The 13785-nt window shown below is 39.4% G+C and overlaps 1 protein-coding gene across 2 annotated transcripts in view; it reads left to right on the top strand.

Moving 5' to 3' along the window:
- The window catches only part of DENND4C (DENN domain containing 4C), a 110765-nt gene that overhangs the window by 84095 nt on the left and 12885 nt on the right, over positions 1 to 13785 (top strand). For both annotated transcript variants that reach the window (XM_006140319.3, XM_006140320.3), the window contains 3 exons: positions 810 to 1005; positions 6655 to 6900; positions 7960 to 8077. In XM_006140319.3, coding sequence (XP_006140381.1) covers positions 810 to 1005; positions 6655 to 6900; positions 7960 to 8077 — 560 coding nt within the window. The remainder of the gene's footprint in view (positions 1 to 809; positions 1006 to 6654; positions 6901 to 7959; positions 8078 to 13785) is intronic.

Raw genomic sequence — 13785 nt, forward strand, 5'->3', positions numbered from 1 at the left:
ACACACACACACACACACACACACACACACACATACACATACACACACGCGCGCGCTTGGTGTGATTTTTAGCCATCAGGTCCAGAACTCGAACTGCAATTGGCCATGTGGAAGTCCAGCACTGTAACCATTACACCACCTGCTGGCCCCCACATTACTCTTAAGTACTAATTGAATCAGACATTTATTGAGAGAGCCTGCTGTATGCTAAGCACTGAAAAAAAGTAATGAGTTCTAGCCTTAGTCTATCATGGCCTGATAGAGATTAAATACTTGTCAATGAGTTACTGTCCTTACATGCAGTGTACATCTGGGTAATTGTGTTTAATATAAAAATGAAATGTTTGAATAATGCCACATGCTATGGCATTATTATAATAATGTTGTAATAATGTCACCATCTGCTGACTCCACAAATTTCATTCTTAGGCAGTGGTACTGATTATTCTTGGGTGTGTGTATGTGTATTTTATGTTTTTAATTTACTAGAGGGCGTATGCACTTGCCAGAGATGGGGGAGGGTAAGAAAGCACCTTCTGGAGGATGGTCATGCCACAGACCCTCTTAAATTTCTCCTTTCAGGATTTTGGGCATGCACACATATGTACTTGGTCTGATTTTCAAGCCATGGGTCAGGGCTCAAGCCATGTATTCAGCCATGAAGTGGGATACAGCCACTTCAACGACCTCGCCATAGGCTGGCCAGCTCAAATGTATTTAATAGACTCGAAATTCATTGTACAAAATACTCTACAGACTTAGATTGTTTTTCAGTACTAACACAACATTTCCTTTTTATGTTTTTCAAGTGACCAAATCAAGAAAATCAGTGGAGACATCCAAACTATGAAAATTTCATCTGTGCCTAATAGTTTATCAAAGCGAAATGTATCTTTGACTCGAAGTCACAGTGTTGGAGGCCCTTTGCAAAATATTGACTTTTCCCAGCGACCATTTCATGGCATTTCAACAGTCAGTCTTCCAAACAGTCTGCAGGAAGTTGTGGTATGTAAAATAATAATCATACTATATGATCATGTAAGTATTAAAATGTTACATAATTCTTTTAATGTAGACTTTAATCACATGAAAAAATGATAAATAAAAATTTTTCCATAAACTAAGAACTTATAAAACTTTTTATTATGATTTCAAAAATGTCCAAAAATAAGCAGAAAAATATAATGAGTCTCTTCCTTCCTTTTTTTTTTTTTTCTTTTAAAGAGTTTTGCTATAGGGCACATGCACTCACTAGAGAGACAGACAGAGACAGAAAGTGAGAAATCACCCTCCAGGGGGCTGGCCATGCCGCAGTCCCTTCTTCTTTATTCTCCTCTCAGGATCTTGGGCCACATGCACACACACCCGGCATGAGTTTAAACTGCTGGGTTTGGGACTTGAAAAATGGTCGACTACGTGGGAGTCCAGTGATGTAACCATTACACCATCGGCTGGCCCCCCCCCCTTTGTTTTTAAAGGAGTTTTTGACTTAGGACATGTGCACTCACCAGAGGGAGAGAGAAAGAGACAAGAACAGAGACGGTGAGAGGGAAAGTGAAAAATCACTCCCAGGGGGATCGCCACCACAATCCCTTCTTCTCCATTTTCTTCCCGGGATCTTGGGCATGCACGCACATGCGCCCAGCATGAATTTCAAGCCAGTGGACCTGGAACTCAGACCGCAGTTGGCCGTGTGGAGTCCAGCGACATAACTGCGACACCATCTTCTGACCCCTGTTATAAGTCTCTTTATCTACTGGGTCATCTGAAAAGTCATGACACATTTGTGCATAGAAAAACACAGAAAAATACATCATGACTTTTCCACAACCTAGTATAATCTACTTTCAGTAATTTTAAGTTTATGGTTATTTTTCATATATGTATACCATCATTTCTTTTCCTTTCCTAGAATATTTTGAAGCAAATTTGAAACATATTTATACATATTACAGTTTAAATCTATAAGTAATAAGGACTTTTACTTTCTTTCTTTTTTTTTTCTTTGGAGCTTTTTTTTTGCTATAGGGTGCGTGCGCTTGCCAGACAGAGAGAGACATAGAGACAGAAAGCGAGAAATCACCCCCTGGGGGGATGGTCACGCCGCAATCCCTTCTCCTCCATTCTCCTTTTGGGATCTTGGGCACGCATGCACACGCGCCCGGCGTGAGTTTTAAGCCACTGGGTCCGGGATGCGAACCGCGGTTGACTACGTGGGAGTCCAGCGACATAGCCATTACGCTAACTGCTGGTTCCCAGTAATTAGGACTTTTAAAATATATATAAACACAGTGCAATTATCACATCATAAAAAAATTAGGTTATTCAGTCTGTGTTCTTTGTACTTGTCTCTAAAATGTCGTGTGTGTGTGTGTGATAGTTTGAGCCATCAGAATCAAATTAATTGTTGCATGCATTGCAGTTGGTTGGTATGATTTTTAGTCTTTTTCAATTTGTAGACTTTTTATTCCCTTACAGTTTGTTGATAAAACTGGATATTTTTGTCCTTTTAAAAAATTTTTTAAAAGAATTATCTTATTTAACTTTATTTATTGATTTATTTTAATTTGGCCAGAGAGGGACAGAGTGTGAGAGAGAGAGAAGAGTGAGAAAGCAAGCCGCCAGGTCCAGGAGTCGAACTGCAGCTGACCACGTGGGAGTCCAGCGCCCCTAACCACCATGCCTCCTGCCAGCCCCAATTTTTTTTTGTCCTTTATACACTAGAGTTTCCCACAATTTAGATTTTTGCTGTTTGCATCCCTGTACATTGCTATTTGGATCTAGAAGCTTAATCAGATTAAGGGTTTTTGTTTTTTTGCCAGAGGGTGCATGTGCTTGCCAGAGAAAGAAAGGCAAAGTGAAAAGGCATCCTCACTCCTTCCCACAGGGGAGTGATGGTGCTTCAATCCCTTGACCTCCTTTTCTATCCCTTTTCAGAATTTTGAGCATGTAAGCACATGCACCTGGCATGTTTTGCAAACCACTGGGTCTAGGAATTGGACCTCCTGGTTGGCCACGTGGTATCCAGCTGCCTTAACCACCACGCCACAGGGATTTGTTTAATTGTTCATTCGTTTATTTTTGCAATACCACTTTATCAGTGGTAGTATATTCCTCCCAGTAAGAAACATGAACTATCTTTTTTTTTTTTTTTTTTGAGAGGTTTTTGCCGTAGGGCGTGTGCGCTCACCAGACAGAGAGAGAGAAAGCGAGAAATCACCCCCCAGGGGAGATGGCCACGCCGCAATCCCTTCTCCTCTTAGGATCTTGGGCACGCACGCACATGTGCGCGGCGTGAGTTTTAAGATACTGGGTCCAGGACGCGAACCACAGTCAATTACATGGGAGTCCAGCGACATAGCCATTACACTAACTGCTGGTCCCAACATGAACTATCTTTATGATATTAGCAGCTATTAATGCCTTAGTATGTAGATCAGATAATTCATTAGAAGCTATAAAATGATGATACTCAAATTCTGTCATTTTTATGCATCACATGGAATACATCTATAAAGAGAAACTTTTGCACAATCTATTTTTTTTAATTATTTTATTTTGACTTTATTTATTTATTTTAATTTGACCAGAAAAGGGACAGAGCGAGAGTGAGACCAAGAGAGAGGAGAAAGCAAGCCACCAGGTTGGGGACTCAAACTGCCGTTGGCCTTGTGGGAGTCCAGTGCCCTTTACCACCATGCAACCTGTCGGCCCCACTGTTTTGTTTTTCAAAGATGCCATTTATATTTGAAAAGTAGGAAATGTGATTTTTTTCCAAAAAAAAATACAGTTTTCAAAATAACATGTTGGGTCCCTAGCAGTCTCCAAGGAGATTAAGTTAAAGGCATAGGTGTCATTATGAATAATGTAAATATAAATGTTTTTATCCTTACTGATATTTCTCTTATTCCATCTTTAGTCAGCCTGAAGGCTCTACAAAGTTGACTCATTTGTCTTTCTGACACAACTCTAGTAGTTTATTTCCTTCCTCAGATCTAAAATCAGCCATTTCTCCAAGAAACTCTGATTCCTTTTAGATGGAAATGGCATTTGGATACCATAATCTGAGCATGTTTTTGCCATAGGGCATGTGCACTTGTCAGAGACAGAGAGAGGGAAAGTGAGAAATCACCCCTGAAAGGATAGCCATGCTGCACTCCCTCCTCTTCCATTCTCCTGAGATGTTAGCATTCACACTCACCTAGCATGATTTTCAAGCCATTGGATCCAGGACTCAAATCACATTCAGCCATGTGAAAATCCAGTGCCTCAACCACCAAACCACCTACTGGCCCCCATCATAGATGTTTTATAATATATAATTATAGTATATGATTATAATATGTATAACTTACAAAGTCTAGGTAAGGTCTTTTTTTTCCCATTTCTTTTTTGATTGGGATTATAAAACTAGTATTTCTTTACTTACTTGAGTTTTCGTTAGAATGAAATGAAAACAAGTTATATGTAATTTTAAATAGAATCGACATTTTTTTTTTTTTTTTTGAGAGGTTTTTGTTATAGGGCGCGTGCACTTGCCAGGAAGACACAGAGAAACCGAAAGTGAGAAATCACCCCCCCTAGGTTATGGCTACACTGCAGTCCCTTCTCCTCCATTCTCTTGGGATCTTGGGCACACACACACATGCACCCGGCATGAGTTTAAGCCACCGGGTCCAGGACTTGAACCACAGTCAACTACGGGAGTCCAGCAACAACATAGCCATTACGCCAATTGCTGGTCTCAAGATTTTTTTTTTTTCTTGGAGAGGTTTTTGCTATAGGGTGCATGCGCTCACCAGAAAGACAGAGACAGAGAGACAGAAAGTGAGAAATCACCCCCCAGGGGGGATGGCCACACTGCAATCCCTTTTCCTTCATTCTCCTCTCAGGATCTTGAGCCATGCATACACACACGCCTGACATGAGTTTAAACCACCGGATCTGGGACGCGAACCGCGGTCAACTACATGGGAGTCCAGCGACATAGCCATTACACTAACTGCTGGTCCCAAGATTTTTTTTTAATTGACCATAGATTAGTTTGTTTGTTTGTTTATTTATTTTTGAAGAGGTTTTTGCTATAGGGCGCGGGCGCTCACCAGACAGAAGAGACAGAGAGACAGAAAGTGAGAAATCACCCCCCAGGGGGGATGGCCATGCTGCAATCCTTTCTCCTCCATTCTCCTCTCGGGATCTTGGGCACACACGACACGTGCCCGGCGTGAGTTTAAGCCACCAGGTCTGGGACATGAACCATGGTCAACTACATGGGAGTCCAGCAACATGGCCGTTATGCTAACTGCTGGTCCCAGATTAGTTTATTTTTAACACCCATCATGTCAAGAATTCATAGGGAATAGGTTCCACAAGCTCAGGCTCCTTTTCATTGGTTCTTACAAGGTGTGCTGCTCTGTGTGGAGCAGGCTGGTGCTTCAGTTGAACCCAGGTACCTTTCTCCTTGGTTTCCTTCTTTTTCTGATCATTTTCCTTCACATGTTTTAGGAAACTATCTCTGCTCTTAGAATGTTTAATATTCTCAATATGCACATTCATTCTCTGGCAAGAATCTTGCCCTTATTGTTTACAAAAATGCCAACAGCATCCTGGGTAACACTGTAGAGTCTTTCAGTTTTGCCATGGTAACATTTGTAGGATATTCCTTTTCTTTTTTTTAAGAATTATTTTATTCAACTAATTCATTATTACTTTTTTATTTTGACGAAAGAAAGATGCAAAGAGGGAGAGAAAGTGAGAGAGAGTAAGCTGCCAGGTCTGGGACTCGAACTGTAGTTAGAATCCAACTCCTTTAACCACCACACCACCTGCTAGCCCCAGGGGCATTCCTTTTTGAATAGTACCCATTCCCTTGATGTCTACAATATCACCTTTCTTGTATATTCAAATGTATGTTGCCAAAGAAACCACTCCATGTTTTCTAAAAAGCCTAGAGAACATGTATCGGATGCCTCTCTTTCCCTTTGTGTTCATCATTTTAGTTAATTACTGGAAGATGGCAGTTCTAAAGAATGTTAGTTTTGAAATAAACTTCACACATATTTTTAGTGTCAGCATTATAAAACATCTGAAATGCCAATGTTTCTTTAAAAAGTTGAAAAGAAAAATAATCTTTTATTTAGGTCGTTGTTCTGTACATATAATAGAGAAACTATCTTAAAGGATTTGTTCAAGTAGGAATTACTGATTCTCTCTTATGATGACTTAGGGGTATTTAAAATTAAAGGATCTTCCCCTTTTTTGTACCAGTGACCAGCTGGTGGCATGGTGAATCCCATATGGCCAGCTATGCAGTTCAATCCCCAGACCCAGGCTTTAAAAACATGCCAGGTGTATTCTGTGAGTGCCCAAACTCTTAAGAAAATTGAGAAGAAATTGCGACATGGCCACCCCTCATACAGGGTGCTTTCTTGCTTTCTCTTTTTTCCCTGTCTCTCTGGTGAGCACCTGCACCCTATAGGAAAATTACTAAATTAATAAGTAAGTTTTCATTCATTATAATGTTTGTCCTGCATATAACAACTAAAAATAATTCATTGTAAAAAGAGAGAGACATATAATCTCATTTAGAAGTATTCTTTACCATAGAGATTTATGCAGATAATAATCAACTTCTTTTGGTATTTTTTTTTCAAGGATCCTTTAGGAAAAAGGCCTAATCCTCCTCCTGTTTCTGTACCCTACCTGAGTCCTCTAGTACTTCGTAAAGAGCTTGAATCTTTGCTAGAAAATGAAGGTGATCAGGTGATTCATACATCCTCTTTCATCAATCAACATCCAATCATTTTCTGGAACCTTGTCTGGTATTTCAGACGTTTGGACCTTCCTAGTAACCTGCCAGGACTTATCCTCACATCTGAACATTGTAACGAAGGTGTACAGGTAGGGTACCAACTTCTATACCTATGCATTGGTATCGGTTAGGATGAGGCTTAGCATCAGCTTACCAGTGGTATACAGTGGTAGCTTACTGAGACATAGTTTATTTCTCCTTACTTCAGAGTTTAGATAGGCCACCTGGTGATGGCACGTGTTTGGATCTTTTCTTAGCTTTGCATGACCTCCATTTCCAAGTTCTCCTGCTCCATGCTAGCTGGCTCTATTCCTAAGCTGTCACATCCACATTCTGACCAGCAGTAGGAGAAAAATGAGTAGAGGGGAATATGCCTTTTCTAGAATCGTACATAGTTTTTCCACATAAGTGTTTTTGGCTTAAATTGTCATACTTTTATCTGCCTGCAAATATGGCTAGATAAGACTACTTTTATTCTGAACTGACTTATTTCCAGCTGAAATTCTCACAGCCATCTTATTTAAAAGGATTCACATTATCCTTATGTTTTAAGTGGTATACTGAGAAGTTAGAGAAGATATGTAATTTCCATAAGGTCACATGCAGTAAGTGATGGAGAGTCAGGATCCCAGTTTGCCTGTCTGAAGTCCTTATTCTGTTTGTGCTGGACTCTGATTTCATTGGAGACAGTGAGTTGCTGGATTTCCTTTATCTTATAATATTGACTATTCAAAGACCCACACTCCAAACATACCTGGGCACAACAGAATCTTTTCTTAAAATATTGTAAATTCAAGTTTGATTCACTTATTTTATTTTTAATAATAATAGGTTAAAAAATCTGGTAAGACAGTAGAAACTTATACTTTGTCTTACTTTGAAATTTACTATAATAATAGTTAATCTTTTATTTGGCCCTCATACCAGTTACCAAGTTGTCCTTCTAACCCTTGAAAGACAGATTAAGAAACCTATACTTCTGAAGATGACAAGGACATTTATCATCAGACATTAATAAAAAATAGTATTTTTGCCTAAAATTTTAGGTTCAGAATTTTGAAAGAACCCTTCTGTTTTATATAGTCATTGGTTCCTCTCAGTCCACTGTAATGCTTGGAGTGCTAATGCTTTCTATTTATCTCTTTTAGCTTCCTCTATCATCTCTGTCCCAGGATAGCAAACTTGTGTATATTCAGCTGTTATGGGATAATATCAACCTTCATCAAGAACCAGGAGAACCTCTATATGTCTCATGGAGGAATTTTAGTAAGTAAAGTTGAATTAAACACCTTAAACACAGGTGAATGGATTAGCAAATTGTAGTATAATTCATCTGTACAGTCGAGTACTATTCAGCACTAAAGAACCATGAGAAAAAATGAAAAGAAAAAAAAAAAGAATAGAATTACAGACATGAGAAAAACAAAATAGGCTTCTTTATTTTAAAAGTTTTAATCAATTCAAATTGATTTTCTGTTGTACCAACCTGTTTATAAGTTTAAAAGTAATTTCTTTGTGATTGTTCTGTCAAATATCAGGTTGTTTGGGTATTTTGAGAGTGGATTGTGTATAAAATAAGCGTAATTTAGATGTATTGGTATAGAATTTTAATTTTAATCTAATGGATGGGTGCTGATTAGTCTCAAAGATTCTGGCTACTTTTTTTTTTTCCCGTTTTGCTAATTGTTTTATAACCACAAACTAGTACATAGTGTACCCTGTGCAAAACACAATAAATTTTCAAAGATTGAAGTCTTCCCTTAGCAAAGCTGAAGATTTCAGTCTGTCATTTGAAATTTAGGCTGCAGTCCTTGTTTTTAAATGAATCACTGGGTGTGTGGCTTTTAACCAGTCCATGCTTTTAACTAGATTGGAACAAAAGAATGTCTACTTGGCCCAGGCAGAAGTAGATGAAGTGTTTGGTTTCATGTGTCACGTAACTACCGAAGTTCTTCCCCATGATGCAGTGCCATGTGGGGTTGTATTTATTGTCAAACTCCTCCTTGATATGAGCTGTAATGTCCTTTTCTATATTTTTCCAACGACTGAGTTGCCTGAGTTGCACACTCCACTGAGTGTGAGTGAGTCCTGTTTCACCTCTTCCCACATGTCCGCATTTTGGATCACGGCCTTGGTTACTGGGTAACAGGAGCTAGCTGACAGCAGCGGTCTCCTGGGGAAGGTGCTAGCACAGCTCAGGCCTGTCAGGATCTCCGGCTACATTTTTCATCTTTTATATTAAGAACATATTTTTGTAAGGAGTTTAAAAGTTACCATCCATATATTCAGAAATCTTTTGAGTCAATAAGAAAAACACAAACATGGGGCCAGACAATGGCACACTGGTAAAACATGATGCTCTGTGAGGTTAGCCCACATGGGAAGGTTTCGAGTTCATGTCAGGAGACCTCCCTAACTGTGATGGGTCTTTCTGTCTCTAGTTTTCTTTTGTAAGAAATAAGTAAACTTAAAAAAAAATTTATTTATTTAATTTTATTTATTGTTGTTATTATGTTTTAATTACTATGGGGCATGTGCACTTACCAGAAAGAGACAGAGAGAGAGAGTGAAAGTGAGAAATCAAGCTGCCAGGTCCAGGACTCAAACCTCATTTGGCCAGGTAGGAGTCTAGCGCCTTAACCACTGTGCCACTTGCTGTCCCAGAATAAGTAAATTTTAAAAAGAAAGAGAGAAAATAAAAACACTCAATAGATTAAGTGAGCAAAGGTAGTTCATAGAAGATACATTAAGTGGCTTACAAACTCTATTAATATGCTAGGGCTCCCATAACAAAATACCAGAATAGGTGGCTTAAATAATAAAAATATTTTCTCATAGAACTGCTTTTCTTTTAAATTGCCAGAGCATGTGCGCGCTTGTGAGAGAGACAGAGAAGAAGGAAAGCATCCTCCAATAGGGCATGGTCATGCTGCAATCCCTTCACATCCATTTTGCTCTCCTGTTGGGACTCTGAACACACATGCATCCATACTTGGTATATTCCCCAAGCTGCCAGGGCTGGGACTTCAACCATGGCCAACCATGTGGGATCTAGCTTCCTTAATCACAAGGCCATGGGGCTGGCCCTATTTTGTTTTTAAAATTTTTACTTCTTTCTTTTAAAAGAGTGAAAGATAGACAAACACACACACACTTTCCCAATAAGGTCTTCATATTGCGATCCTATCCTAGCCTCAGCAGTCAGGATCACTGGCATGTGTACTCATGTGCACAATCAGCATGTATAGGGAGACCTTGGGATGTAAACCTGGGACCTTCCCATGTGGTTAGTACTCTGGTACATTGGGTTTCCTCTACACACTGTGGCTGGTCTAGAGCTTCATTTCTTTAGATGTTTCTTTGTATTTTTTAAAATAAACAAGTATTGGGAACCAGCAGGTGGCGTAATAGTTAAGGCGCTGGACACTCCCACATGCCTGACTGCGGTTCGAATACTGGACCTGGTGGCTTGCTTTCTCACTCCCCTCTCCCGTGTCTCTCTCTGATCAAAATAAAATAAATAAACAAATAAATAAAATTAAATAAATAACTATTTAAAAGATAAAAATAAAACAAGTATTTCTTTTCTTTGTTTTTTTTTTTTTAATAAACAAGTATTTCAAAATATTCTATAATTCATGGTGGGAATAAAATTTAGAGCTCTCAAGAACATCCTTGTTTCTTTACTTGATTGACTTCTTTTTTTAAATTTAACTTTCTTTCTTTTTTTATTTACTTATTTCAGTTTAACCAGAGAGAGACGGAGGGAGGGAGGAGAGGGGAGGAGGGAGGGAGGGAGGGAGGGAGAGAGACAGAGAGACAGAGAGAGAGAGAAAGAGAAAGTGAGAAAGCAAAATCCAGGACTCAAACTGTGGCCGGCCATGTGAGAGTCTAGCGCCCTTAACCACCATGTCACCTGCCGCCCTCCCCTTTTTAAGGATTATTTTTTATTTAACTTTGTTTATTTATTTTAATTTGATCAGAAGGGACATAGTGAGAAAGAAAAAGTGAGAAAGCAAGCCACCAGGTCTAGGCCTCAAACTGTGGTAAGCCATGTGGGAGTCCAGTGCCCTTAACTGCCAGACCACCTGGTGGCCCCTTGATTGGCTTCTTTAAATGAAGAATTGGCATTATAAATAACTTTAAGAATCATATAAGAACTGAGAGATTATTTCTGGCATGATAATCTGAGGAATTTCACAGACCTACTTCCTGGTGAAAGAATTTTCATGTAACTGCTAAATTATGATCCTAAGTGAAGAGAGCCAGCGAAGAAACATCTATTCAAAAAAATTGAAATCTCATTTAAAAAGCAAGTTTCTGTAGCATTTAAGTGCTAACTTGCTGCTTCACACCAGCATCCAGTCAAGGACTAGAGTACCTCTCTAATAAAGGCTGGCTGCCAGCATTTCTTTCTCTCGTTTTTAAAGTTTTATTTAATTTCATCTACAGTGAGAGTGAAAAGGAGAGAAGGCAGAGAGACCTGCAATAGGGTGTTGACCTCCAGCCTCAGCCACCCATAGATCCTGGGCACATGCATGTCTGTACTCGGGAAGGTCTCTAGACACGCACTCAGAACTTTCCTGCACCACCGTCCACTCCTGCCAGCATTTCTCATCTTCCAGTTCTTACTGAGGCTGAATTTCAAGCGTGTTTGGCTCAGAAGCTCCATTCTTGGCTGCCATTCATTGGTCAGAGAGGCTCTGTCTTGGCTGTAGCAGGCAAAGACTACTGGATCCCCAATTATTCTCCCTGCTTCTCACCTACAGGGTAGAGGTTTCAGGCCAGAATAGGCAAGCTGTAAAGGTCAGAGGCTGTTGTGTTCAGTCAGCACCCTGTTCATAAAGCAGGAGTGTCATCCCAAGAGAACGACCACGGTTTCCAGCTCTAGCTCCAGCACAGTAGCGTAGAGATTTTGTCCAAGAAGAGGCAGGCCACAACAAGACAGTATTCTGAAGCTTTCTTGAAAGAAAATGACTGTTTTGGGACCAGCAGTTAGTGTAGTGGCTATGTAACTGAACTCCCATGTAGTCGACCGTGGTTCGAGTCCCGGACCCGGTGGCTTATACTCAAGCCGGAGCGTGTGTGTCCATGCCCAAGATCCCGAGAGGAGAATGGAGGAGAAGGGATTGAGGTGTGGCCATCCCCCCAGGGGGTGATTTCTCGCTTTCTGTCTCTCTGTCTTTCTGGCGAGTGCATGCACCCTGTAGCAAAAACCTCTCCAAAGAAAGAAAGAAAGAAAGAGAGAGAGAGAGGGAGGGAGGGAAGGAAGGGGAAGGAAGGGGAAGGAAGAGGAAGGAAAGGGAAGAAAGAAAGAAAGGAAGAAAGCAAGGAAGGAAGGAAGGAAGGAAGGAAGGAAGGAAGAAAGAGAAGAGAAGAGAAAAGGAAAGAAAGAAAATGACTGTTTTAAAGGGAGTGTGGAGAAGTTCAAGCCTGAGAGCACTCTTACAAACTTACAAACTCTGGAGATTTTGGTGAGAATTACTCTGTTAACAAAAGCCAAAGACATAGACTACTAAACCTTCAAGCTGCTGCTCCTAGAGCTTCTGGACAAATGTATAGGATCAAGAATTCACATTATGATGAAAAGTGATAAGAAATTTGTTGGTACACTTTTAAGATATGATGACGTTGTCAATATGGTATTGGAAGAGGTCACTAAGTTTGAAATCACAGCAGAAAGAAGGAGGATTACTAAATTATATTGGACTTTGCTAAATGGAAATAATGTAACAATCCTGGTTGCTCCCTGGAGAAAGACCTGGAGTATGAATGGATATTCTCAATTTATGCTAGATTATTTTATCTTTATTTTTTTTTTTGAGAGGTTTTTGCTATAGGGTTCATGCACTCACCAGAGAGACAGATCTATTTAGAGATCTTAATGATTTTATATAGACGAGAAATCACCCCCCAGAGAGGATGGCCATGCCACAATCCTTTCTCCTCCATTCTCCTCTCGGGATCTTGGGCATGCATGCACACACGCCCTGCGTGAGTTTAAGCCACCAGGTCCGGGACTTGAACCGTGATCGACTACATGGGAGTTCAGCAGCATAGCCATTATGCTAACTGCTGGTCCCAGATTATTTTATTTTATAATGGCATCAAAAATAGAACTTTTTCTTTAAGAATTATTTATTTATTAATATATTATTATTATTTATTTCACCAAAGAGAGAGGGAAAGTGAGAAAGCAAGCCATCAGGTCCAGAACTTGAACCGTGGTTGGCCATGTTGGAGTCTAGTAACCCAACTACCACACCACTTGCTGGCCCCTAAAATTTTTTTTTTTTAACCTTTTAATGTTTAGATCATGTAAGGCTAAGTTTCCCATTAAAGGAAAATGCTTTGAAGATGTATGCCCATTTTTGTAAGTGAGTTATGATTATTTTGGAGAAAGAAGAGTTTATTTTTTAAAGACTACCATAAGGATTTTTTTGTTTAAAAAAGGTATCATTAAAAAAAAAACTAAACATCAGTATCACTTAGGAATATAGACATAAAAATTCTTGGAAAAACTAGCAAATGAAACTAGTGATAGAGATAATGGATTATACATCATGACGAAGTGGGATATATCTCACACATGCAGTTTTGAAATTTGGTTTAACATTTGAGAATCAATGGGTGTAATATACCAATTCAGTAGATAAGTGACAGACTTCACATCATTATCTCAATAGGCACAGCTAAACATTTTACAAATATCTGTCACCCCTTGTTTAAAACATTTAGCAAGCTAGGTGTAGAAAGGAACTTCCTTAGCTTAAGTTTTCTCCCTAAGTGCAGGTATAGGGTGAGGATGTGTGCTTTCACCATTCTTAGCTAGAATAATTAGGCAAGAAAATAAGATACCCAATTTGGAAAGGAAGAAGTAAAACTCTATTTAGAGATCTTAATGATTTTATATAGAGAAAATTCTCTTTTTTTTTTTGGTAGAGGTTTTTACCTTAGGCATGTGAGCTCCCTGG

This window comes from Tupaia chinensis, unplaced genomic scaffold, assembly GCF_000334495.1.
Source record: "Tupaia chinensis unplaced genomic scaffold, TupChi_1.0 Scaffold000029_1, whole genome shotgun sequence".
In the NCBI taxonomy this organism is placed as follows: domain Eukaryota; kingdom Metazoa; phylum Chordata; class Mammalia; order Scandentia; family Tupaiidae; genus Tupaia; species Tupaia belangeri.